Below are 27,759 nucleotides of genomic sequence, written 5' to 3'. Positions count from 1 at the left end.
GGCTATGGGACAACTCTGTGAATGTTCTTGAGTGGCCCAGCCAGAGCCCAGACTTGAACATCTCTGGAGAGATCTGAAAATGGCTGTGCATCGACGTTCCCCATGGAGCTTGAGAGGTTCTGCAAAGAATGGGAGAAACTGCCCAAAAATAGGTGTGGCAAGTTTGTAGCATCATACTCAAGAAGACTTAAGACTGTAATTGGTGCCAAAGGTGCTTAAACAAAATATTGAGCAAAGGGTGTGAATACTTATGCACATGTGATTTTTTTTTCCCCAGCGGTTTTTTTATTAAGATTTCAAACAAACTTCATTCACACTGTCATTATGGGGGTATTGTTTGTAGAATTTTGAGGAAAATAATTAATTGAATCCATTTTGGAATAAGGCTGTAACATAACAAAATGTGGAAAAGTGAAGCGCTGTGAATACTTTCCGGATGCACTGCCTATATAATGTGAACCTTTAATTCAATGTTAGTCTCTTTGGATAAGAACAGCTGCTGAATATATAACTGCAAATATAAAGTGTGATTTATTACTACACACTTGGTCAATGTGTGCAAATGTTTAACCCCTTGATTTTTGAGTACATTTGTTCATTAGATCACATAAGTCATGTTCCTTTTTATTTTTCTCAATGTACAGCACATTTCTTTAAATGAAAATAAAGTGCATAATTTCTATTTGTGCTCAAGCTCAATTAATGAAAACAATTGAACTCCTCAAAGAAACAAAACCCATCTCTTCATAAATCACATTTTACAGCAACACTAGTTTCATGAACTATTACTGACCCAGCCAAAATGTCCTTGACAAATGATCAAACTTCACTACTAATTTTAGAAAATTACCTTTAGATTAATGAAATACTTGTAACTTGTAAGTATATTATTTGTGAGTGAAGGATCTGAAAATGAACATTTGCTCATGTAGGCAACTTCAGGCAATGATTTTTCATATTCTTATGTTTCTGTAGATGAGATAATCGAGTGAAACTCTTCCCACATGTTGAGCACTGGTGCGGCTTCTCTCCAGTGTGAACTCTCTCATGATCTTTCAGGTTTCCTGACCGAGCGAAACTCTGATCACAGTGTGAGCACTTGTACGGTTTCTCTCCGGTGTGAATTCTCTGGTGTTGATTTAAGTTGCTGGATGCAGTGAAGGTCTTCCCACAGAAGCACATATAAGGTCTTGCACCAGTATGAATGCGCTCATGCTCTTTTAAATGATCCAGTAGTGAAAAAGTCTTTCCACAGAAAGAACAAAAGTGAGGCTTTGCAGCAGCATGAATTTTAAGGTGTCTTTTTAAGTTTGATGCCACAACAAATGTTTTCTCACAATGATCACAGCTGAAGGATCTCACTCCAGAGTGAGAGCGCAAATGATTGTTGAGAACACTTTTGCGACTGAAACTCTTTCCACACTGAGAGCATGTGAACGGTTTCTCTCTAGTGTGAATCCTCATGTGTCTGTTAAGGTGTTCTTTACGTTTGAAACTCTTTCCACACTCAGAGCAGGTTAAAGATCCTTTGACTCCAGATTTTCCAGCTTGTTTTTGTGTGAAATTCTTTTTAGTCTCTGAAGCGACTGTGTTTCCATCTTCATTTTTGAGATGATGAGGTTTCTGCGGTTTGTCTTCATTCACTTCCACCGGGTCTAAAATCAACATAATTCAATAAAAGAAGAACAAATGAGAAACAAAAAGAAATATGGTTCAAACTCAATTTAATACAAATCCAGTCTAATAAACTCAGCAAAAAAAGAAACGTCCCTTCTTCATGATAGCGTCTTTTAAAGATAATACAGTTTAAGTTTTTAATGCCATGTTAGAATCAGGGCTACTTACATGGCAAACAAAAGTTCAATATCATAATCCATACATTTTAAATAATTAAATAAAACATTTCAACTGGACAAAAAGGTAGAAAATCTAAATACATTCGGGTGATGCATTCAGAAATATTCCATTTAAACATGTTTCTGAATAAAAGCGTTTCCTAGCAGTAACATGAAAATTCAACAGAATATGATTAACTGTCAAAGGAACTTGACACAAGAGTCATAAAGGAGGAACTTCACCAATCAATAAAAACCCATGTGTACATTTTCAGTGACCCAGTCGGCATCTAGTGAAGGCGTCTTGATTTTAAGTTATGCAATAAACGTATTTTTATACAGGGTTTATCTCATACAATTTATTATTTTCATTTTCAGCCCATTCCTTCTGGCACCTGTGAAATAGTCCTTAAGACACAAACCCCCGGTTTCACAGACAAGGCTTAACCCTCTGAAGTCTGAGCTGTTTTGGGGCTCTTTAGAAGTTGTGCATTTGTTCTTTTTTCAGTTGCTTATAAACATATTAATGGCAAAAGTGTAATCACACTGTATTCAGCACATACTGGGCTACCATAATATGTGAGCAACATTTATGTAAATGCTTGTATATTTGATAGAATAACGTTTAAGCATGATTTTTGAAAACACAAAAAAAATTATTTATTAAAGGCCTCAAAACACACAATAGATTGTGTCCACAAGACTTTTGACTAATGGGTGCTGTTGCCTTGAGTTTTTGCTTCAAACTGATGTGAGAATCATTGAGCCTACTCATTCACATAAAACAATATATTGATTTACATTTTGTAAGACACTTTTTCTTTACAAAGCCCATATGCGAAGGGGTTGTGAATGATCATGAATAATGCTGTGATTTACACCTGAGACGACAACATAACCCATAATAAGCTGCATTATGAATGAGCCTTTGAGTCAGGTATGTGAGAGGGAGCAAAGGAACAGGACAAAATAAATATATTTTGTTTTAGTTTATTTAGAATATAGTTAAAGGCACATTACAAAGGCCTATTATCTTTTAAATTATCAAAAGATTTGACTACAATTTTTAATGTTTTTGAAAGAAGTCTCATGCTAAAAAAACAGTAAGATTGTGATATTGAACAATTCAGTACTCAGTAAATACAAATAACTGAATAATTGGTAATGATTAGGGGTGCACCGATCCGACTTTTTCAGTCCCGATACCGATACCGATGCCTGGGCTTTGTGTATCTGTCGATACCCGATACCGATCCGATATATTGTTGAATTAATAATAAACTGTATATCTTCCACCTTATACCTTCCTTGAAGAGACTAAAGGCACCAGACTTTACTAACTAAACATAACTAAGACAAAATAACAGATGTATGTAAGGTGTTGAATTCTTATTTATTTAAAAAACAATTGTGCATTCAAATCTAAAATATAATGTAATCTAACTTCTTTAAATAAATAAAATGTAGCAGTGGAAACAAAAAACAGTGTATTGGTCAAACATACAATAGTAATCTGACAGTTACCAAACATTTTTTACACTACAGATAATTGTTTTGGTATATAATCATATCAATATTAAAAAGTAGCATTACAAATTAACAAATAGTCTAATTTTCTACCATATGCAATTTAATAAAAATTTTCAGCTAGCTAATAACAACTTTGTTCTGGTTTCACCTCACTCCAGATTAAATGATTGTAGGCTAGGCCTATTTATTTTACTACACATTGTCAACAGAAATAAGATGAAATACTGTTGATAATTAAAAATAATTCTTACTACCCACTCTTGCTTAATTGGGTAAGCACTTGTGTTCTCATTTCAGTTGCGTTCTGAGTAAATTAATAAACTGAGTTCATGAGTTCAGTGTTGGACAGATCAGTTGTTCTGGCCAGTCGTTAAAATGATTCGGTTCAAAGGAGTGATTAGGTCACGAATCGGACATTAGCAGACGCGTTGTGTGCGAATCCCGTCTGTTAGAACATCGCGAAAGATGTCAACACACAGAAAACACTTCATAACTGGATATAATTTGTCTCCCGCTTATTGAAAGTATGCTTTATGTCAGCTGGTCAGAGAAGAGTCAATGTTTTTTGAGCGCAATTCACACCCAGTGATAATTCAAGGACAAAATTGTCCGAATGTGTCACGTGCAACATGGTTTCGGTCTTCCGAGCTTTTGATTTGGATTAATATGTGAAATATGAGAGCGAACACTGATTATTTTGAAGACCCAGAGAGCGCGCGCGGGGGAGGAGCTCTCAGATCGGTCTCTCTGTCACTCAGTCACAAGCGCAGCATCTGTTCTACATCACTCGTAAATCACAATAACTCATCAAATTAGGCTTTGGCCGTCAAAAAAATGTCAATGCAGGAAAGACCCTGACTTTGCAGTAATACCCTCGAAACAGCGACGAACTAGTTGGCGTGGCAAGCGTGAAATATCTCCTCCACACAGCCGACTCTCTGGCTCGCTCCCTTCTAGCATGCGACACACGTGAAGCTGACGAATGACGTAGGTTCTGCTGCGACGGAAAAAAACACCTGGATTGGCTTGTGGATCTGTTAATTTTTCCGATCCCCGATCCAGCTATTTTGTCAGTATCGCGGCCGATATCCGATCCTAATATCGGATCGGTGCACCCCTAGTAATGATGAATGTTATAAGAAATATATTTGGGATTTAAAACAACATAATGCAATGCAATTATGATTTCAAAGAGTACAGGGTGAATTCAGGTTGATTTGGACACTTTTTTCCCAGTCATTTCAATGGCAAAAATTTTCTGAATCACTTGATTTTGTAAATTATCCGATACACACAATACTCAAATATCATTTCGAATTTTGGTTCATTTATGAGACATGCCGTGCAATGTCATGATCATAGGCTATTGTCTGCTATATTTGCTTCTTATTTGTAATATCCAGGCATTGGCTGATGAAACACTGATTAAAATTAAGATACAATTTATACAAAACGAAATTCACTTTAAAGAAAGGCTTTCAACAAAACAAAACTTAATGAAGTGGTCAAAATCATTTTTGACAAACTCCATGTCTTCTGATATATTGCGCATCTTATGATGGGTCCTTTATTATTCATGCTGTTCACGTTTCATAATCAACAAACATTAAATTAAAAAGTAACATTAGGCTATAATATTTAAGCATCAATATGAAACAAAATACGTTTTAATGGCTACAACAAGTAGCCTATTGAACAAAACATTTTACTGGTACTATATATTTATAGCATCTAAGCAGAAATTTGCAAACAAAAGCTTTATTAATGCGACACTAGGCTGTTTTACAATAAACACTTCATAATCTGTCCAAAACAGGCCAAAGAAATCTTGTCTAAACAGTCTTACGTATTTTACATTTTATGTTGCAGCAGGATTAATATTTATCTTTTTTCGGTTTAATATTCACAGACACTAACAGAATAAACATCTCACAATCGTCGGCTGAATCTGTTGCTCTCAGAAATAAACAGCTTTTCTTCTGAGGTAAATTATTGATCCATGGGTGACCCTGTTCCCATGGATCACATCAGCAATTTCGATTTGATTTACATTATTTAAAACCTGACATTTCAACGTTTCTTTAGACAGGTCTCTAGTTTGTGTGACAAATGTTCACTACGGTACAGTTCATTTTCTGAAGACTATCTGAATGGATGTCATTGAGAGAGAGGCTGCAGATCGCGCATCATGTTTGTTTGTGAACACAGATAAACCATACATTGTTGCGATTGTGTGTTTATTATCTTCAAACCTGTCTATCTGCATGTTATAGCGATCTCAGGAAGCTTTGTTTATGTCAGAGTTCCTGGAATGTCACATGGTATATATCTTCTTCATATATGGACATGTGCACGGAGCGCCCTCCGGTTGCCAGTATGAAATGAATGAAAAATGAAAAAGCGAGTCTTCATGATGAGCATAAAGGAGTTTTTTATGAATGAGAGCAGCTGACGCTCATATTACAATCAAAAGGTACCGGCGCGGTTTTCATATTCATAACTCCTGACACATACACTCACCTAAAGGATTATTAGGAACACCTGTTCAATTTCTCATTAATGCAATTATCTAATCAACCAATCACATTGCAGTTGCTTCAATGCATTTAGGGGTGTGGTCCTGGTCGAGACAATCTCCTGAACTCCAAACTGAATGTCAGAATGGGAAAGAAAGGTGATTTAAGCTTTTGACCTATCGGTAAGCCCCTCCCCTCGAACGCAGATGAGCCAATAGCAGTTGAGTATCAGTTGCGCTGGGACCGGAACTCGGACATCTTTAGGTGTCAGCGCCATAGAGAAACATTGGAAAATCCGAAGCTCTCATCGGTTTCATGGTGTTTATGCTACAAAAATGCTAAAATGTCGTGCCTGAGGTACTGTAACACTGACTCCAGGTATCCTGAGAGGATTTTCTGTTTGTCATACTCTCGTAAAGTTACGATTAAAGTCCCTGCTAACATACAAACCGTAATAACTAACTGTTCTCACGTCATGTAACGTTAACACTGTATGTCAAAAACACGAAGGTCTACATTTCAGTGCCTCTCCATATTAAACTGGTTATATGTAAATTAATTTAATTTTAGATATGTTTAAGGTCTACATTATCTGTCCTACTAAGGAGGACTCCTAATTTGATGGGTATTATAGTCTACGGGTAACTTAGTGAAAGGAAGAGCTTGCACGCAGTTTATCGGAGTTGTTTTGCAGATACAAAGTTTATCAGTTATTAACTGCACCCTCAAAAAGGCATACGGTCTGTGTATATGTTTGTTTACTGTTAGTTGTATGAGTGTTTTTGTGTAAATTGCTGTGTATGTTAATGGTAATGCAACAGAGAGAGATAGTCTGTGAATGAGACGTTAATGCGCACTTCTTATGGTTTGTTTGTTCAGCTCTTACGATGATTTTTTGGAGTGAAAAAGGACATAATAAACTTGATAAACCATCAGTAAAGTTTGGCCATCATTCGGACGGGATATACGCTACATTCTGTGTCCAAAAACATCTTGGGACAAGGTTGTCACACTGACAGCTGACATTGTAAGATATAGCAACTCCGTTTGTTTGTCCGAGTTAGCAACAGTAACTAAGGGGGGCGGGGCTTACCGATTGGTCAATTTTGAGCGTGACATGGTTGTTGGTGCCAGATGGGCCGGTCTGAGTATTTCACAATCTACTCAGTTACTGGGATTTTCACGCACAACCATTTCTAGGGTTTACAAAGAATGGTGTGAAAAGGGAAAAACATCCAGTATGCGGCAGTCCTGTGGGCGAAAATGCCTTGTTGATGCTAGAGGTCAGAGGAGAATGGGCCGACTGATTCAAGCTGATAGAAGAGCAACTTTGACTGAAATAACCACTCGTTACAACCGAGGTATGCAGCAAGGCATTTGTGAAGCCACAACACGCACAACCTTGAGGCGGATGGGCTACAACAGCAGAAGACCCCACCGGGTATCACTCATCTCCACTACAAATAGGAAAAAGAGGCTACAATTTGCACCAGCTCACCAAAATTGGACAGTTGAAGACTGGAAAAATGATGCCTGGTCTGATGAGTCTGGATTTCTGTTGAGACATTCAGATGGTAGAGTCAGAATTTGGCGTAAACAGAATGAGAACATGGATCCATCATGCCTTGTTACCACTGCACGGTGGTGGTGGTGGTGGTGGTGTAATGGTGTGGGGGATGTTTTCTTGGCACACTTTAGGCCCCTTAGTGCCAATTGGGCCTCGTTTAAATGCCACGGCCTACCTGAGCATTGTTTCTGACCATGTCCATCCCTTTATGACCACCATGTCCCCATCCTCTGATGGCTACTTCCAGCAGGATAATGCACCATGTCACAAAGCTCAAATCATTTCAAATTGGTTTCTTGAACATGACAATGAGTTCACTGGACTAAAATGGCCCCCACAGTCACCAGATCTCAACCCAATAGAGCATCTTTGGGATGTGGTGGAACGGGAGCTTCGTGCCCTGGATGTGCATCCCACAAATCTCCATCAACTGCAAGATGCTATCCTATCAATATGGGCCAACATTTCTAAAGAATGCTTTCAGCACCTTGTTGAATCAATGCCACGTAGAATTAAGGCAGTTCTGAAGGCGAAAGGGGGTCAAACACAGTATTAGTATGGTGTTCCTAACAATCCTTTAGGTGAGTGTATTAACAAATTACGGAATCAAAGAATCTTGAATCTCATACACCAACTAGGGATGAAACGGTATGGAAATTTAACATCACGATTATAGTGACCCAAATTATCACGGTTATCAATATTATCACGGTTTTGTTCAAACGAAATGAAAGTGTTCAAAAAGAACAGATGCACACACTTAAAACATTTCAACAAGTTTTATATTTGAAATTCAACAAACAACAAATAACTAAAGCAGCTCTAAGCACTTTTTTAAGCTAGATTCTGTGGGATTTCCTTCCTTAATGGCCGTCATCAATAGCAACGCATAACACATAAATAATAATAATTTGTCGTAAATATAATCTCTAATATTATCACTGTAAATATATTCCCAAGCAATATTCTCATCAGTGTTCTATCAGACACATTTAAATCTAGCATATTTTGTGTTAGAGCCCAAACAGTATCCTAGTGAAATAATGCATATCCATATTTCCATAGGATTTGACAGTTTATTTTATTAAATATCAAAATGTGTGTATCATACCTGGCACCTAGATGAACACTTTACAGTCTTTTTATGACTGTCATTCTCTTCAAATGCTATTGAAGTTTGAAACGTGTATAACGTTACCAATGTTGTGTGTAACTTTAGAGACGGTCCCTAAATTCGCCTGCGTTATGCCAGTCATATCAGATGCGCTGTGGTTCTGCTGTGTTTTTTTAAACCATTTTCGCTGCTGAAATAGAACAAAAGCAGACATCCACTGTATGATGAATGAATCTCCTGCGTACAGCACACGTTTATCTCTGCTTTGAGTGCAGATCTCAGTGAGAGCTGCGCGCGCTCTGAACAAAACTCCGCTAATCTGAACGCCTCTGATTATGAGATATTGCATTCATAAACTCAATAGAAGCACGTGTAAGTGCTTATAATGCGCAACGCGATTATAACAGATGGCTTTTGAGAAGACTATTATAAGTTCAACAGCCAGAGTGGCTAGTGTGCAGCCGAAATAACGTTACACTCGCAAATGGCGGTTGTTAATGTCAAACCCTGATTATTATCCCTTAAACGTCACCCTAGTCTTGACTGAACTTGTTCGTTCGCTTCACGTTATTATTTCCCAGACGTAGGTTTGGTATTGAGGTCAAAGTCCACTTGCCTTGCGTTCGTAGTTTTGAAGTGTTTTCCCTATTACAGTGACTTTCTTCTGGCATGTTTGCAGACAGGGTGACCATCTTAGATTAAGTTTCCCTCAGGACTTTTGTAAAAGCCAAAATATGACCACGCCTCAGATTTGGTCCTTTTAGAAGGCAGAACAATCCCCCGAGTGCTGTCACTGCTTTCTGCCATTTCTCCTCATTCAGAAAACAGCGGTGCGCCAGATTGACGCTGACTGGACAAGATTTACCGCGAGTTTTCACAACCGTGATAATCACACGCGGTTTTAATGATAATACAATTTTATACGATATTACTAACCGTCACTAAATTTTATCGTGGTTTATCGTGAAACCGGTAATCGTTTCATCCCTAACACCAACTAGGGATGCTCAAAACGGTTAATTTTCCCGACCGACAACCGCCGCTCATTATCCAATTATTAACCGTTAACTGATAAGATTATAATATTGAATTGGCATTAAATAAATATACAATTAAAGAGTGTCTGTGAAAAAGACACTTTTTTCCACTGGTATATTTTACTGTGCAAACCGCAGCATACAGAACAGATCAACAACAACATCAGAACCTGGATTCACATTATCAAATGTTCACGCACCTGCAGCGTTTCTGACAACAGAGAAAAACTTAATAAAATATTTAAAAAAAGCATAAAATAAATAAGCCTACACTAAATATTTTTCACTTAAATAATTAACAAATTAAGATGACAAAACGAAAACACTGAATCCGTTTGAAGCTTTGAAGAACCGGAATAGTTTTTTTCCTGTCAAATTAAGTTTTTTTCATCATATAAAAATAGCAGGCCTACCTCAATCCACACCTTGACTGGTTTTACATTTTTTTAAAGTAGTATGTCTAAGTGGTGCAGGGGCGTGGGAAGTGGGGGTGCTGCAAAGGATTTCAAAGGATTGCAAATGCAATGTAAATTTTTGTTCATTTTATTAATTTTTAAAATGTAATAATTTATTTGTAATAAACATTTTAAGTGTCCCATTAAAAATTATTATTTATTTGTTGAATTATGTTTTTAAAACGATTCCTTTAATTTCTGAAGCTCATTCCGCTCAGCACCGCACGCTCAACCCAGAACTCCATTTGTGACATGCTGGATAAAATATAGGTCTATCTGAAATAAATAGTTAGGGCTGCCCCTGACTAAAGTTTTTTTTTCTTCTAGTTGTTTATTTAAGCCGTTGTTCACGCAGCGCCGCCGCTCCATGTCATTGTCTTTTATAATAGGCTATACTATTTGCTTATTATTTATTAAATCCGGGCAATTTGGTTGATTAAATATTGACTAAAATTAAGATACAATTTATACAAAATGAAATTCACTTTAAAGAAAGGCTTTCAACAAAACAAAACTTATTGAAGACCCGTCTTCTGACATTATGCATCTTGTGTCCTGTTCACTTTTCAACGTAAATGAAATAAAAAAATAACATTATAATATTTAAACTGAAACTAATTACGGGTTTTAATGGCTACAAGTATAGTAGGCTACAGTACTGAGAAATGTCATGTCGGAGAGGGATTTGAGCGCACGTCATTTTACCGGTGAGCAGTTCATGAGTGAATCGCCGCTTTGCTTTGCTGGCATGCTCTGGTAAGGTAGGCAGGTTTTTTGCATTAATTTTTATTTCCTGTCGCTGTGCAAACTTTTTTATTGTATATGACTGTGTAAACCTTTTATTTAAAGGTTTAATGTAGGCCACAGTCCATTGCATTACGATTGCAAGAAGAATCAACATTGGGAAAATTGTGATATGCAGTCAAATGTCCCGGTGTATGTAGGCTGTTAAAACGAGTGTTCGCACCGATATATTTGTTGTTCTTTCGTGTTTAATAGACTCTATTGTTTCTTATAAAAATGTGGTGACCATGCAGCAAAAAAAAAAATAAAAAATTTAGAAAACCTTTAAAACCCTTTAACTGATAGTATTAATTGGTCAAAATTCATACTATCGGTTAACGGTTAAACGGTCAATATGAGCATCCCTAACACCAACCTATTTGTTCCTCTGTCTCTTCATCTTTTATTCTGCAGGATTCTTCCTCAAACTCCATCTTTACAATAGTATGTCTGTAGTTTCTCCTGGAGTAATTCCTCCTGTTTGATCCTTCTTCTCCTGTGGGAAGATGGGAATATACAGCGTTCTACGGCGTAAATTACACTCACCCATACCATACTCATACCAAACACGAGGTTTGAAGCATTACTTCGTTGATTTTCAGAACATTTTAATATTTGATAAGTCTATAATACTCTTAATCTAATGGGGATGCTAAGGGGGTTTACAGAGAGTGGATGATTTGTCATTTTATCAGATGCCATCCCCAAATCGACGATGAATGATTTATCATTAAAAACGCTGTTTACCAGGTTTCATTTGATCATTACACAAATTATAATGTGAAAAACCAGTAATGAGTTTACGTTTCTCGAGCGTATGTACAACATCAGTCGTTTCGATTCATTTCTGAGTGATTCACTAAATGAACCGACTCGTTTGGATTTAGATTTCTCCTAATAAATGATAAATGAATGTACTCACAGTGTGAAAACATCATATTTAGAGCAGAATGAGCGGCTGTGTTCCACTTCTCATGTTTATGTTCTTCCCTCACTCCATTCTCTTCTTCTTCTAGACTCGGATGTGTCGTTGCTTCGGTTGCTCGAGCGCCTCCACTGGCGGAAAACAGGCGATGCGTCGCGGGAAAGTGAAAGTGAAAGTTGCTCATTCAAAAAGATGTCAAAATATTCTAACCGATCTTGAAAAGTTAGGAATAATTAAAATAATTTATCTGTGTGATTTCTCACGTGTACGCCAATGTTTCCTTTATTAAATTCTATAACTTTTTAGTCTGTGAAATTCCATTTTTGCTGCATCTCAATTGGTATTTGGACACATTTACACACCATTTACCGCAGCTCAGAGGAGGCATGAATGCATTTACACTGCAATTACAATTGAACTATCGGTAAGCCCCGCCCCCCTTAGTTACTGTTGCTAACTCGGACAAACAAACGGAGTTGCTATATCTTACAATGTACAGCTGTCAGTGTGAAAACCTTATCCCAAGATGTTTTTGGACACAGAATGTAGCGTATATCCCGTCCGAATGATGGCCAAACTTTACTGATGGTTTATGAAGTTTATTACATCATTTTTTCACTCAAAAAATCATCGTAAGAGGCATTACCATTAACATACACAGCAAAATACACAAAAAACACTCACAGTAAACAAACATATACACAGACCTTATCCCTTTTCGGGGGTGCAGTTAATAACTGGAGAACTTTGTATCTGCAAAACAACGATAAACTGCGTGCGAGCTTTCCCTTTCACTAACTTACCCGTAGACTATAACACCCGTCAAAATAGGAGTCCTCCTTATAAGACAGATAATGCAGACCTTTAAACATATCTAAACTCACAGAAATAAAATAGGAATAAAATAAATATGGTGAGAGATTAATTTGGAAGCGATGGTTCACAGATCTCAATGCAAACGGGAGAAGCCTCTTGTTACATCCAGGATCAACACTGTTCATGTACCGCAGGGTAAGATTACAGAAATTCACATTTAATCAGTTTAATATGGAGAGATGCACTGAAATGTAGACCTTCGTGTTTCTGACCTACACCATTGCATGAGAACAGTTAGTTATAGTTAGTCGGTTTGTACGTTAGCAGGGAATTACTAACCTTAATAGTAACTTAATTAGAGTATGACAACCAGAAAATCCTCTCAGGATACCTGGAGTCAGTGTTACAGTACCTCAGGCACGACGTTTACCATTTTTGTAGCATAAACACCATCAAACCGATGACAGCTTCGGATTTTCCAATGTTTCTCTATGGCGCTGACACCTAAAGATGTCCGAGTTCCGGTCCCAGCGCAACTGATACTCAACTGCCATTGGCTCATCGGCGTTTGATGGGAGGGGCTTACCGATAGGTCAATTACATAAATAATGCCATTAGATTAAAAGGTGGGGTAAGTGATATTTGCTGAACATTGCTGATATTTGACACCCCTCTCTTCATTGCTCCGCCTCCAAAGCGCACCCTACAATCCTAACCGCACTGCTCCGATCTGGTGCAGTGGGTTAAACCATGATACGACGAAGGTTGCTGGTTCGATCCCAGCGGTCACCACCAGTGTCCTTGAGCAAGGCACTTTACTCCATGTTGCTCCAGGGGGATTGTCCGATTGTCCCTGTAATAAGGGCACTAAATCGCGTTGGATAAATGCGTCTGCCAAATGCATAAATATATGATGAGTCCAGGCAAAGGACTGCAATTCATGGCTGAGTGGCAATGGTCAGGGAAGGACTGCCCACTAGTGGTCAATCGGGCACACCAGTTGGTGACCCTGACAAAAAGAAAATAGGTTGAGAAATGACACAGTATTTCATTTGTTCATATAATGGAAGTTGACGGTATTTACATGAAAGTGATCTGAACATGAACTTTGCTTATTTAGGAAACTTCAGGCAACACTTTTTCTTATGTTTCACTAGACTAGAGGAGCAGATGTATCTCTTCCCACATGAAGAGCACTGGTGCGGCTTCTCTCCAGTGTGAATTCTCTCATGCTCTTTCAACGATCCTGACCGAGAGAAACTCTTTCCACAGTGTGAGCACTGGTACGGTTTCTCTCCAGTGTGAATTCTCTGGTGTTGATTTAAGGCACTGGATGAAGTGAAGGTCTTCTCACAGTCAAAGCACATATAAGGTTTCACACCAGTATGAATACTCTCATGCTGTTTTAAATTTTTCAGTAGTGAAAAACTCTTTCCACAAAAAGAACAAACGTGAGGCTTCACACCAGAATGAATTTTAAGGTGTCTTTTTAAGCTTGATGCCACAACAAATGTTTTCTCGCACTGATCACAGCTGAATGATCTCACTCCAAAGTGACGGCGCAGATGATTGTCGAGAACATTTTTGCGACTGAAATTCTTTCCACACTGAGAGCATGTGAACGGTTTCTCTCTAGTGTGAATCCTCATGTGTCTGTTAAGGTGTTCTTTACGTGTGAAACTATTTCCACACTCAGAGCAGGTGACAGATCCTTTGACTCCAGATTTTCCAGCTTGTTTTTGTGTGATATTCTCTTCAGTCTCTGAAGCGACTGTTTCTCCATCTTCATTTTTGAGATGATGAGGTTTCTGCTGTTCGTCTTCATTCACTTCCACCGGGTCTAAAATCAACATAATTTAATAAAAGAAGTACAAATGAGAAACAAAATATGGTTCAATTTAACACAAATCCAGTCTAATAAACTCAGCAAAAAAGAAACATCCCTTCTTTAGGATACTGTATTTTAAAGATAATTCAGTTTGTTTGTTAAGTTTTTAATGCCATGTTAGAATCAGGGCTACTTGTCAATATCACAATCCATACATTTTAAATTATATAAAACATTTCAACTGGACAAAAGGTAGAAAATCTAAAAACATTCGGGTGATGCATTCAGAAATATTCCATTTAAACATGTTTCTGAATAAAAGCGTTTCCTAGCAATAACTAGGGCTGGTCCGAATACCATTTTTAAGCTTCGAAGCTTATGTAATAATCAACATAGAATATTTGAAGCTTTGGTCTAAACGTGAAATGTAAAAGCCCCTATTTAAGTGAGCTTGTCATTGTACCGTTTTGTTGCTGTGTTTTTCATTAAGAATAATAGGCTAATGAACCCACAATTCAAGCAACCCGCCCCCAAATTGGCGCTAATTCTAAACCAAACGTAAAATGCGCACAGTATTGTATTTCCCCAGATTAGTGTAAACATATTCAAGCGCGAATGAGATCCATTTCGAGGGGTGAAAGACTGAGAAAACTTAACATAACGCCAATATGTCTTTTGGAGACAATTACTCACTGAGAGGACACTTTTCGCAGACGACGTCACACTGAGTGAATCAACTAAAAATGGCTCTAATTTACATGCAATTCCCTTTCCTGAATCTCCCCCATCTTATTCCACTTCATGCTGAGAGATCACTTAGAATTCACCCAAAATCTGTATGATTTAAATGTCAATTCTTACTATACAGTATTATATGTGTTTAATATCGTTTGAAATGTCTCAGTGCGACTGGTACAAAAATCTCGTCCCCACAGAAGTATACAAGAAGATAATAAGAGTTTTTAGAGCTTAGAGACAGTGGGTGTGGCTGTTGGAGCCATTTGGTTTCTTTTCAAGACAGACAGATGGGAGTGCAGTTCCATTTAAATTGGCTTTTTTATCAGATGTTTCCATTTGAAAGAGGTTCCGGTCTGGTCTGAACTACTTAAAGCGATGTAGCAATGAGTTTGGGGCGCATACTGTAATGAGGCTGGCCCATAACGTGGAGCGTCTTGAATTTTCAGAGGTTAGGTATCAATATCTTATTCTTTGCTACAGAGTATTTGATGTTATGTATGGAATATCTTTGAATTGATTATGTAATTGGCATTATACATTTACCTGACTGTTAATAAATTGTTACATTTGATCTATTCTGACTTGATCTGGAGTTATTACCTATCTCTAGTAGATTATGAACGGGCATAATTTCAACAAAGGGTTAAATGGAATGATTAAATGTGCGACTAATTATTAAATATAAATGACCAAACAACAAATTGGCATTCTATCCTAAATTCGAGATTAGGATAAAATGGAGTCAGATTAAAGATAAATTAGAATTAAATCCATTCTACCCAGCTGAAAACACTGTAACGATAGCAGTTTGAAGGTCGCTGCATGTTCTGTCCTTGGAACGAATTCAGCAGTCTTATGGTGCGTTCACACCGGACGCGATTTGCGCGAGTGATTTACATGCTAAGTCAATGCAGAGACGCGAAATGGCATTCTGCGGAGCGATTCGCGCGATTGAGGCGGCGCGAAGGACGCGAATTGAGCGAATCGCTCAAGTTGAAAAATCTGAACTTTAGTGGATATTTCACGCCGCGTTAACCAATCAGGAGCTTGCTCTAGTAGTGACAACAATGAGGAGAAAATCTGTATATTAATATCTGGTTCAGACAATATGATTATCACTGTGATAACATTAAATGACATGAAACACAACCCAGTCTCTTTTTGTTAAATGCAAGTTTATGTATGATCAATAATACAAAAGTATAAGTAATGTATAACAAGCTATACATGAAATAAAGCAAACAATGCAGTCATGCATTCAAAGTCAGTGCTAGTAGGCTAACGTTACAACTGCAACGTACAGTTATAGCCTAAAAATATAAAGTAATGAAATTTATCTTTGCCCTCAGCCTAAACGATTTTACAGGGAACAAATTATAGATCCATGAGACCAAAGATCGGCCGTTACAAGACGAATTATAGCTCGAGACACACCACAGAGACATCAGAGCCAGCGGCAGAGGGCAGACGGACTGGCCGAGGAAAGGTTGCCCTCGCCGGCTTTGAAGAGCGCTGAGCGCGGCTGTCCGCTGGAGCTCACAACTCAAAAAACGGCAGATAAAATGTTCAAATAGGCACTATTTATATAAATAAACCACAGATTTGAGCTTTAAACAACTACATTATCGACTAAAAAAAGTCTTAAAACTACGTTTTTTCACACATTAACAGTAGATTTTAACAAAAAAAAAGACATGTAAACACAGCCCATGTCAGCCATTTCTCAACGAGACGAGCTGCTGGCGGAAGCCCCGCCCATGACGCGAATTCGCGTCTGTTGTGCAGTGAATGTCACGCACGATTCGCGCGAGTAAACTCAAAATGTACACGCGTCCACCTTCGCACGATTACCGTGAATTATTCGCACGAATCGCGTCCGGTGTGAACGCCACATTACAGGGGGATGGCGGGTGTGAGAGGAAAAAAACTAAAATAACAAATATTAGAATCCCAAAATTGAAAATTGCATACCAACGCACAGAACGAATATTTGAATATTCGTGTCCATCCCTAATAGATACAGCAGCTGTTTCAGCTCTGCACCGGTATGGCGGTATTTGAAAAATACAAATTGAAACCGTTATACTGGATGAACCGGTTAACCGCCCAGCACTAATGCACACCAGTAATGTTTTTAAGGCACATTTATAAAAGCTACTTAAATGTCCTGATTGAACTCAGGTCTAATCCTCGATTCCTGGCTTCATCTAAGCCCTGTCTGTGAAACCAGGCCTAACAGTTTACAGGCGGAAGAAAATTAATGTCACAGTTGCAATAACTCATGACATTAAAGAGAGCTTTCTACTGACTCTGAGAAACCCCAGGAGAAAGATGCTCAGGGTCTCTGATCGCCTGTGTGAACATGCCATAGTCCTGCTGCAGGAGGCATGAGGACTGCAGATGTGAACAGAGCAATAAACAGCAGTGTCTGTAAGACACCAAAGACAGCGCTACAGCGAGACAGGAAGGACAGCACATAATGCTATGCATAAGGGCAGCACTGCTACTTACTGACTGCTGCTTTTGATATTGAGCCACGCTCTGTTCAGAGACTCATTATTACATTTCTGTTCCTCGAACGTCTGTGAAATTTGTTCTGTTTATGTCTCAGTTTTTGAATCTTTTTATGTCCATACAGATATTTACACATAATTAGAAAAAAAAAAGTTGAAAGAGGGAGGACATTTCTTTTTTTGCAGAGTTTAGGATCTAATTGCTCTAATTTTGCTGTGCCTGACTGTATAGTGAGAATAAAGAATCTTGAATCTTATACACCAACCTATTTGTTCCTCTGTCTCTTCATCTTTTATTCTGCAGGGTTCTTCCTCAAACTCCATCTTTACAATAGTATGCCTGTAGTTTCTCCTGGAGTAATTCCTCCTGCTTGATTCTTCTTCTCCTGTGGGAAGATGGGAATATATTGTTATTATTATTATTAATAGGGATCGACCGATATGGATTTTTTTTAGTGCCTATGCCGATTTTTTTTCATCAGCCTTAGCCGATGACCGATACAGGCTGCCGATATTCTTGAGCTGATACTGCTTTTGCTCCCTCAATTTACATCATAAAAATGACAATGATCATGATGATAACAATTTTACAAGTCTCAATTGAAAAAAAAGGAACATTTATTGTAGTAAAAAAAAACAAAATATTTAACAAATAGTAAAAACAGGTAAGGTAGAACAAGTAAAAAAAAGAGTTCAGTGCTGAAAATAAATTCTGAAAACAAATATTTAAGCTTAAATAAAATAATTACACTATTGCACACAGTAGCAACAAGCAAGCAGCATAATAAAGAGCACACTGACTGTGCTATACTTAATTTTAAAAGTAACCAACTATTTACAACCTAGTCATTTAATGCTTAGGTGCACTTAACTAACACTTAATCTCTTGTAGAGCAACACCAGCGGTAATTCAGGAAAAAATCTCCCAATGCTCCACGTGAAACTTCGGTCTTCTGACCTTTTTTACCATCGTGTCAATTCTCAATTGATTTTTATTAATATGCACGAGGGAGGGAGAGCAAGACAGTGAGAGTGCTCTCTGCTCGTTCTCTCAGCAACATGCGACTCATCACAAGCGCAGCTACATTTACATTTACGTTTATGCATTTAGCAGACGCTTTTATCCAAAGCGACTTATAACCTGGGGGACTTTTGATCGGTGAGTGATGTACATCACTCACCGATCAAAGAAGGCTTTAGCGGGATAAAAATTAACTTTGGCGGCTGCCAAAAGATGCAATATGTAGCGGCCGGTGTTGATTCTGTGGCGCACATGTGTTATGTGTGGGAAACACTGGAGAGAGACACACACACAGCGTCCAAACCACAGCCAGGTGGTATAACTCCTGGTATAACAACTGAATAAAACTCCCACAAATACCACGGAACAACGTCGGCATTACTTAATCGTATGACCAGTGTTCGTAACAGCTACCGTATGCATACGGATAGCCTACAACTTCGCTATTTGCAGCTCCCTAAATACAATGACAAGCAGTTTTATAGATGAGGCATTCAGCATTTGCATTTTCCATTTGGACGCACAAACTTGCAAGCAAATATAGAGCAACGTGTTTCCACTTTCAAAGTGTATGGCAATATTTCAACTAAGTCAAACAGTTAAAAGATGCTTTGAAAGTTTAAAACTTATTGTTGTCTTGAAGAGAAGATTCTAGCTCTGCTAGTGGGGGAGGGGCAGTGCATGAACTGCAGCGTCTCCAGCAGCACAGAGCTGCCTGTGGACGCCTGTCTGTAAATAATGGCGGGAAAAATATATTGGCAAACGCAGCAGCCTTGTATCGGCCGATATATCGCAAATATAACCGCAAATATTGGGCCGATATATCGGTCAAACACTAATTATTAATATAATATTACTCAGATGATATACTCTAATAGTAGCTCTAATAGAACTAACCGTTCACCCAAAAATTTTAATTCTGTCATTAATTAATCAAGGTAAGGGACATGGCATTTTGCGCAGCATTTGCACACCCTCAAGCCTTGTTTATACTCAACGCATCCGCAAGAGCGCAAGGGTGCGCGCGGCAAAAATGACATCACGGAGTGGGTGGTAGTGCGTGGTGAGTGCACGAGACCTCATTTCCCATTTCTGTAACTTTTCGAGCGGCTCCACATCCAAAGATGCACGAGTTCGAAGCGAATCTAGCCAAGCATGACATCTCATCACAGACACCCAGTTTGCACATACAAATTAGTTGCTTATATTCACAAAATTAGCCTACAAAAGCATAAATAAGCCCTTTTAAATAAAGATCCATGTTTAATAAAAAAAAAAAAAAGAAACTAAATGAAAATGTTTAGTGAAATTAGGAAATATTTAAGAGATCGTTAATTCAGTTGTAGCCTATACATGTGTGCATATATTTTGTTCTCATGTCACAAGTAATAATAAAAGGTTTACTGAGTTTTACACAATTCTTTTGTAGTGTGGTTTTTGATGAAGTGTACTAAAATAAATATCATCACCTGTGTACATTAGCCCACTTCTTCTCGACACCTTTTCCTGATGGTTTATAGAGCAATTACTCCGAGTCGCCCTCTGTCGTTTCAAAGAATAGCACAACGGCGAGCGCGTCAAGTGTATAAATGCCTCGTCCGTTTAGGGAGGAGAGCGCACAGTCAGCGGAGGCTCACGCTGCGGAGCCAGGCGGAAGTATAAACAAGGCTTCATGTCGTTCCAAACCCATAAGACCTTCATTCATCTTCAGAACACAAATGAAGCTAGGGCTGTACGATTAATCGAAAAATAATCGAAACCGACATTCAGAACCTCTAACCGACGTATTTTTCCCATGTCGGTTATTTCGGTTTTCGGTGACTCCGCCCCGTCAGTCACATCAAGTGCAGTTTGCAGGCACAGAGAGATGCAGGAGCAGTTATCTTTGTTTATAGAAGCCCAGAATCACTATAGTAACTGCATGTTTTACACAGTTTATACAGGTCAATTAATTGCTGTTCTTATAACCTACGCGCTGACACACACACACACAGACGGCGCGCGCAAGCCCCGAAGCCAGATCGCTTTCACTTTCGTGCTCAAAGTTTGTCAAGTACATGCATTTAAAGGCTTGCCAGTTTCAACATTTAAAGCGATTGTGCACTATTCAAAAACAACAATACGGAAAACTTATCCGTTCAGTGCTCAGCTTTTTTCTGTGACACAGAGAGCTGAGCCGTGTCGCGTCTCTGACCCTGAAGGCAGACCTCTTTCACCTGAGTCCTCACAAAGCTTGTCATTTGTATCTGGTTTAAGCCATGCCAGTTTGAACATTAAAGCGAGTTTCGACCATCAGATGTGTATTATGTTGAACTAATGCCTGATATATTGTGACAAACGAACACTCAGACAGAAGCTCGCACATCACGTGAAGATCACGCGCAGAAACTCAGTGTCAACACTGTCCTGTGACTAAAGTAAAGTCACTAATGCAGCTTAGAAACTCAACCGTTATAGGCATACATTTTAATACCTTTGAAGTACAAACCACAGCTTCATAATGAATAGAGGCGGCATGACTAATTCACACACACAATCACTCTCTCATTAATGCATTCAAATAAATGTAATGTAGGCCTATATGCTAATTTATCTGTATCTAAATGTACAACAAGCAGAAATCTGCCCCATAGACAATTACTGCTGAAAGTGAACTGTTTCCTTCAAGTATTTTAAAATCACAAAGAAATGCACCTTTTCATTAGAAAAAAAAATGCCACCTTTAATAGTAGAAAATATTTACAGTACAAACATTATCAGTGAACTTACTCAAAAACCTTATGAGGGCAAAAATAAATATTTAAAAAAAAAAAAAAAAAAAAAAAATTTGTTCATTAATCGTAATCGAGGCAAAATGTTCAATTAACCAAGGTTTTTATTTTTGGTCAAATCGTTACAGCCCTAAATGAAGCTATTTTTGATTAAATCGGAGAGCATTTTAATGAAAACATTCAAGGCCCAGAAAGGTAGTAAAGACATTGTTAAAATAGTCCATGTGACTTGTGTCCATGTGTCAACCTTAATTTAATGAAGCGAGGAGAATACTTTATGTGCGCAAAAAAATAAATGAACAACTATTTTATTCAGCATTAACTTCTTGAGCAGTTTGAGCTCCAGTAGCTCGTCTGTTTGATCGGACCACACAGGCCAGCCTTCACTCCCCACATGCATCAATGAGCCTCGGCCGCCCATGACCCTGTCATCGGTTCACCACTGTTCCTTCCTTGGAGCACTTTTGAAAGAGACTGACCACTGCAGACCGGGAACACCCCACAAGAGCTGCAGTTTTGGAGATGCTCTGACCCAGTCGTCTAGCCGTCACAATTTGGCCCTTGTCAAACTCAAATCCTTAAGCTTGCCCATTTTACCTGCATCCAACACATCAACTCTGAGGACAAAATGTTCACTTGCTGTCTAATATATCCCACCCACTAACAGGTGCCGTGATGAAGAGATGATCAGTGTTATTCACCACAGGTTGCCAGTTGGTGGAAAACAGCGTATTGCTGCCATGGAAGCCAGCGAACAAACCAGGTCAGAGATCGCAGATTCCACCCGACCTAAAAAGCCTCAGGATCCATTAAATAATCTCTCGCGCGGGCGTCGAAGGAAACAACAGTCTCTGTTATTTTTAATTTGGACTGCAGAATCCATTTCAATGTCAATCCTGCATACCGCACCAAAAATATCACAAATATGCAGATTTAAATATGTCCAAGCTGAGAATGCTTCATAATAAAGTATATTTACAACATGCGTTTATTACTTAAAAATAGCAATGTTACCCCATTGTTGCTGAGAAATATAACGTAGTGATCCAGTAGCTTAGCTATTTTATTGCTACAAGTTAAGTCGCGGGCGGCGTTAATAACAAGTTTCTGTGCTCATGAATCAGTGGCGGCTGGTCAATAGAGGGCGCTGGGGTGCCGCCCCCATCAAAATTCCAGAAATATACATGTATACAAAAATGATATAAAAGTGAAATAAAAATAAAATAGTTTACTCATACGATGTGCTGGCTGTTAGTAAGAGCCTCAGCATTTAATAAAAACTGGCTTTGATGGGTTAACTATTTTATATGTTCTTCAATGTTTCATGCGGTTTCATGCGCGAGGGACGCCGGAAAAATGGATGTCTATCTGAGTCTAAAAATCTACGGGCAGCATGTGACCTGAAGCTGGTCTCTAATTGGTTCTTAAAGATCCTCCTCCAGACGCAGGTCGCTGCATGTGTCCTTGGCGATTTAGTACATACATTTGTGTGTATCTGACCAATTCAGCGCAATTTGTACTCGCAAGCTTTTTGTGAGATGGCCTGTGTGTGTGTGTGTGTGTGTGTGTGTGTGTGTCTCTCCAGACCATGCGCGCGAGTGCTGAGCGGTTTGAACACTGGCAAGACTTAATGCAAATGCAAATGATAAACTTTAGTGACGATGCGACACTGCCTCGATTGTGCAAAGTGGCAAATCCTGTGTCAATTGTGCAGCTCGATTTTAGTGCAGATGCGATGCGCTGATGTGAAGCCATTTGAGCATTTTCAAAAGGGAGAGAGAGCGCGCGCACGCGGTGATTCACGCGCGCTGTTTGTGAATTTACATCCCACAGAAAGTTTTCAAATGACTGCGTAAGTTATTTAATATAGAAATATGAATTGTACCTCACCTTCAGCATTATAATTATTTTACCCGCGCTAGAAAGAGAATGAGACGGTGTCGCTGCATATCATGCCCTCGCTCTCACGGCAGGTGCAGGTTTTATGTGTCGTCAGCATGCGATCGGTTCATGAGATCGGCCTTTTTGGAGACCGCCGATCAATCATCCCAAAGCGATTATCGACCGATCGAGATCGGTTGCCGATCAATCGGAGCACCCCTAGACGTTATGTAAACCGATCTGGTGTTGCTGTAAGGAACACCTCAGCAAAATAAATTCTTCTGTCAGGCACAGTTGAAGTAGAAAGCGCCTGGGACAAACGCTGTCAGATGAGCTGGTGTAGCCAGGCTATGTCTGCGTCATTATTCCAACATTATCTTCATAACTTGTTACGAAATAAAAAGTTTAACACTTCAGAAAAATGTACTTTCCTCTGGTCAACATTATAACATTTTTATTCCGATTTAGGTGTTTATATGGAGCATTTTCATTCTGTTTGGACTTTTAAACCGATTACAGTGCTTCGTGTAAAAACACCTGAAATGAAAACAGCACATTAATATAGAACAAGGATTCATCTGACTTGGAACTACCGGTGCATTAAACGATTTTATTGCACACCTTCCGGCCAATCAGAATCAAATATTCAGACAGACCATGGCATAAATTACTTTAGTTATTGTTAAACTAAAATGTTATGTTATGGTTTTGTTTGCCCTTATAAATGCTGCTGCCTACCAGCTGCAATAACCAATAAAACTTTGTTCCATATATTTTTTTCTATATCGTCATAAATATCGTTATCGCAAATATTCTTGAAATATCGTGATATAATTTTGAGGCTATATCACCCACCCCTACCATACAGATATTTACACATAATCAGAAATTTGCTTAAAAAAAAAGAAAGTTGAAAGTGGAAGGACGTTTCTTTTTTTGCTGAGTTTAGTATCTAATTCGCTATACCTGTGTAGTGACAATAAAGAATCTTGAATCTTATACACCAACCTATTTGTTCCTCTGTTTCTTCATCTTTTATTCTGCAGGGTTCTTCCTCAAACTCCCTCTTTACAATAGTATGTCTGTAGTTTCTCCTGGAGTAATTCCTCCTGCTTGATTCTTCTTCTCCTGTGGGAAGATGGGAATATATTGTTATTATTATTAATATAATATTACTCAGATGATTTACTTTAATAGTAGCTCTAATAGAACTAATCGTTCACCCAAAAATGAAAATTCTGTCATTAATTAATCAAGGTAAGGGACATGGCGCTTTGAGCAGCATTTGCACACCCTCAAGCCTTGTTTATACTCAACGCATCCGCAAGAGCGTGAGGGTGCGCGCGGGTGGTAGTGCGCGAGACCCCAAGTTCTAGGCGAATCTAGTCGTGCATGACGTCTCATTACACCGGCACCTAGTTTGCACATACAAATTAGTAGCTTATATTTACAAAATGAGCCTACAAACGCATAAGCCCTTTTAAATAAAGATCCATGTTTAAACAAAAACATTAATGCAACTAAATGAAAATGTTTAGGGAAATAAGGAAATATTTAAGAGATCGTTAATTTAGTTTTAGCCTATACATGTGTGCATATATTATACAAGTAATAATAAAGGTTTACTGAGTTTTACACAATTCTTTTGTAGTGTGGTTTTTGGTGAAGTGTACTAAAATAAACATCCTCACCTGTGTACATCATAGACAGTAAAAGGTGTACACTAGCTCACTTCTTCTCGACACCTTTTCCTGATGGTTTATAGAACAATTACTCCGAGTCGCCCTCTGTCGTTTCAAAGAGTAGCACATCGGCGAGCGTGTCGAGTATAAACGCCTCATCCGTTTGGGGAGGAGCGCGTGCAGTCAGCGGAGGCCAGGCGAAAGTATAAACAAGTCTTCAGGTCGACCTTCATTCATCTTCAGAACACAAATTAAGCTATTTTTGATTAAATCGGAGAGCATTTTAATGAAAACATTCAAGGCCCAGAAAGGTAGTACAGACATTGTTAAAATAGTCCATGTGACTCAGTGGGTCAACCTAAATTTAATGACCGAGGAGAATATTTTATGTGCGCAAAAAAATAAATGAACAACGATTTTATTCAGCATTAACTTCTTGAGCAATTTGAGCTCCAGTAGCTCGTCTGTTTGATCGGACCACTTCACTCCCCACATGCATCAATGAGCCTTGGCCGCCCATGACCCTGTCATCGGTTCGCCACTGTTCCTTTCTTGGAGCACTTTTGAAAGAGACTGACCACTGCAGACCGGGAACACCCTGAACACCCACAAGAGCTGCAGTTTTGGAGATGCTCTGACCCATTCGTCTAGCCGTCACAATTTGGCCCTTGTCAAATTCAAATCCTTACGCTTGCCCATTTTACCTGCATCCAACACATCAACTCTGAGGACAAAATGTTCACTTGCTGTCTAATATATCCCACCCACTAACAGGTGCCGTGATGAAGAGATGATCAGTGTTATTCACCACAGGTTGCCAGTTGGTGGAAAACAGCGTATTGCTGCCATGGAAGCCAGCGAACAAACCGGGTCAGAGATCGCAGATTCCACCCGACCTAAAAAGCCTCAGGATCCATTAAATAATCTCTCGCGCGGGCGTCGAAGGAAACAACAGTCTCTGTTATTTTTAATTTGGACTGCAGAATCCATTTCAATGTCAATCCTGAATACCGCACCAAAAATATCACAAATATGCAGATTTAAATATGTCCAAGCTGACTGAGAACTGGTGAGAATATTGCTTCAGAATAAAGTATATTTACAACACCAAAAAAAAAAAACCTTCCAGACAAGCAATTTTTACTCAGACAAATGAATTACAGATTTTCATGAACAGGCTTAATGTTGAGCCCTATAGAGGAATGCAATATAAAGAATGAAGATTTAATGATTTGAATGTAATGGATTATTATCATATAATTATGTACCATCCCTGTAGGTCCATTCAGAATCAGAAGTAGTAAAGTTTTTATTAACATCAAATTGAGAGTTAATGTATTTTTTTTCCCTGTGCTTGCAGGTTCATTCCGAGAATCAACCCTGATGGCACTAAACACCAAAGTCACAGATCAGATGTTAATCTGGAAAGGTCTACAGCAGTGGTCAGAATTTATGGCTCACATGGCAAATTATCGAATAAAGAAAAACTAGACACATCAACAGAGATCCGCTCTCTGCAGAAAAAAAACAGACAATTACAATTCACTTGTTGTACTGCCTACCGAAGTTAATGAAACCTTTATGATAATAATAATAATACAAATTATATTACACAAATTATACTGTGAAAAACCAGTAACGTTAATGAGTTTATGTTTCTCGAGCGTAATGAACAACATCATTCGGTTCATTTCGGAGTGATTCACTAAATGAACCGACTCGTTTGGATTTAGATTTCTCCTAATAAATGATAAATGAATGTACTCACAGTGTGAAAACATCAGATTTAGAGCAGAATGAACGGCTGTGTTCCACTTCTCATGTTTATGTTCTTCCCTCTTCTTCTTCTTCTTGTTCTTGTTAGATGGCCGTTCACTCATTTGGAGTATTACCGCCACCTACTGTATAACTTATTTACTTGCATGGGTGATGTATCTGTATCTGTATTATTATTTTATTGCCCCACCCACCCCAAAGGATCAGAGCCCATGCCTTATGCCATCCGGGAACTTCTCGCCTACTCTTTTATGATTACTGAGGTTTCGAACATACTTCTCCTTTCACGTACTGTTTTCGCCTACTATATAGTAGGTAAGTATACTATATACATATTCAGAAAATTGGTATTCACATCGGCTGCATTTGTCTAGTGTGTATTCATGCATCGCTATGTCATATGACAACAAGTTGCATTTTGCTTGTTTTACTAAAACAATATAATTTTCAGTTAAAAAAAAAAGTAATATAATTAAGTATTGGTCAGCATTTGTTATTATTATTATTGTAAGTGTTTTAGTGGGCTAGCAATGCAATTCATTCTGGGGTAATCTTAATTTTGAATAGTGAACTTACATTTTAAGAGTATAAAATCAACAGTTTTCTCCAAAGGTGAGATCTTCGAGCAGCTGAAAGACGTCTCTGTGCAAACATTGAGGGAAACTGCACAGGTCGGGCTGTGGAGTTACTGATGCTTTGAGCTGTTACTGCACCTGTCACTCATAGGCCTATCTTTTATTTTATAATTACATGGTTGTATCTTTAACAATCCTAATAATAAAACAAATATCATGGGTTTGCATACATTATATACAAAGAAAAAACAATAACAAGGTTAGATATCTTTGAATAATTCATCATAATGCAATTAAATTTTATTTCAAGCTTGAGGGATAAAACAGGAGTTAAATTTAAAAAGAAAAAGGAAAATATAAAGGAGATTTGGGCCAATTTTGTTTGTGGATGAAATG

General features: G+C 38.4%; 1 protein-coding gene and 1 long non-coding RNA gene across 3 annotated transcripts; both read right to left on the bottom strand.

The window, feature by feature from the left end:
* Positions 1-271: 271 nt before the first annotated feature.
* LOC307137172 (uncharacterized protein) lies at positions 272-11,863 on the bottom strand. 2 transcript variants are annotated; one of them, XM_079834672.1, is made up of 4 exons: positions 11,760-11,863; positions 11,214-11,333; positions 7,380-7,436; positions 605-1,655 (listed from the first exon to the last, which is right to left on the bottom strand). In XM_079834672.1, exons 2-4 carry the CDS (start codon positions 11,269-11,271, stop codon positions 925-927), a joined length of 846 nt encoding a protein of 281 aa, XP_079690798.1. In that variant the 5' UTR covers positions 11,272-11,333; positions 11,760-11,863; the 3' UTR covers positions 605-924. The 2 variants fall into 2 exon arrangements, 1 of the variants encoding a protein (XP_079690798.1); XR_013817875.1 differs by lacking the exon at positions 7,380-7,436 and having other exon boundaries at positions 272-1,655.
* Positions 11,864-12,346: 483 nt separating this feature from the next.
* LOC307136863 lies at positions 12,347-26,883 on the bottom strand. Its single transcript, XR_013817850.1, has 5 exons — positions 26,781-26,883; positions 24,339-24,458; positions 17,924-18,043; positions 13,663-14,418; positions 12,347-13,587 (listed from the first exon to the last, which is right to left on the bottom strand). It is a non-coding gene; the product is annotated as an uncharacterized lncRNA (long non-coding RNA).
* Between the last annotated feature and the right edge of the window lie 876 nt (positions 26,884-27,759).

The sequence above is a fragment of the Gobio gobio genome (genome assembly GCF_949357685.1).
Source record: "Gobio gobio genome assembly, chromosome: 14".
NCBI classification, from domain to species: domain Eukaryota; kingdom Metazoa; phylum Chordata; class Actinopteri; order Cypriniformes; family Gobionidae; genus Gobio; species Gobio gobio.
Note: the sequence above shows the minus strand (reverse complement) of the source record. Positions and strands in the feature narration are given on the sequence as shown.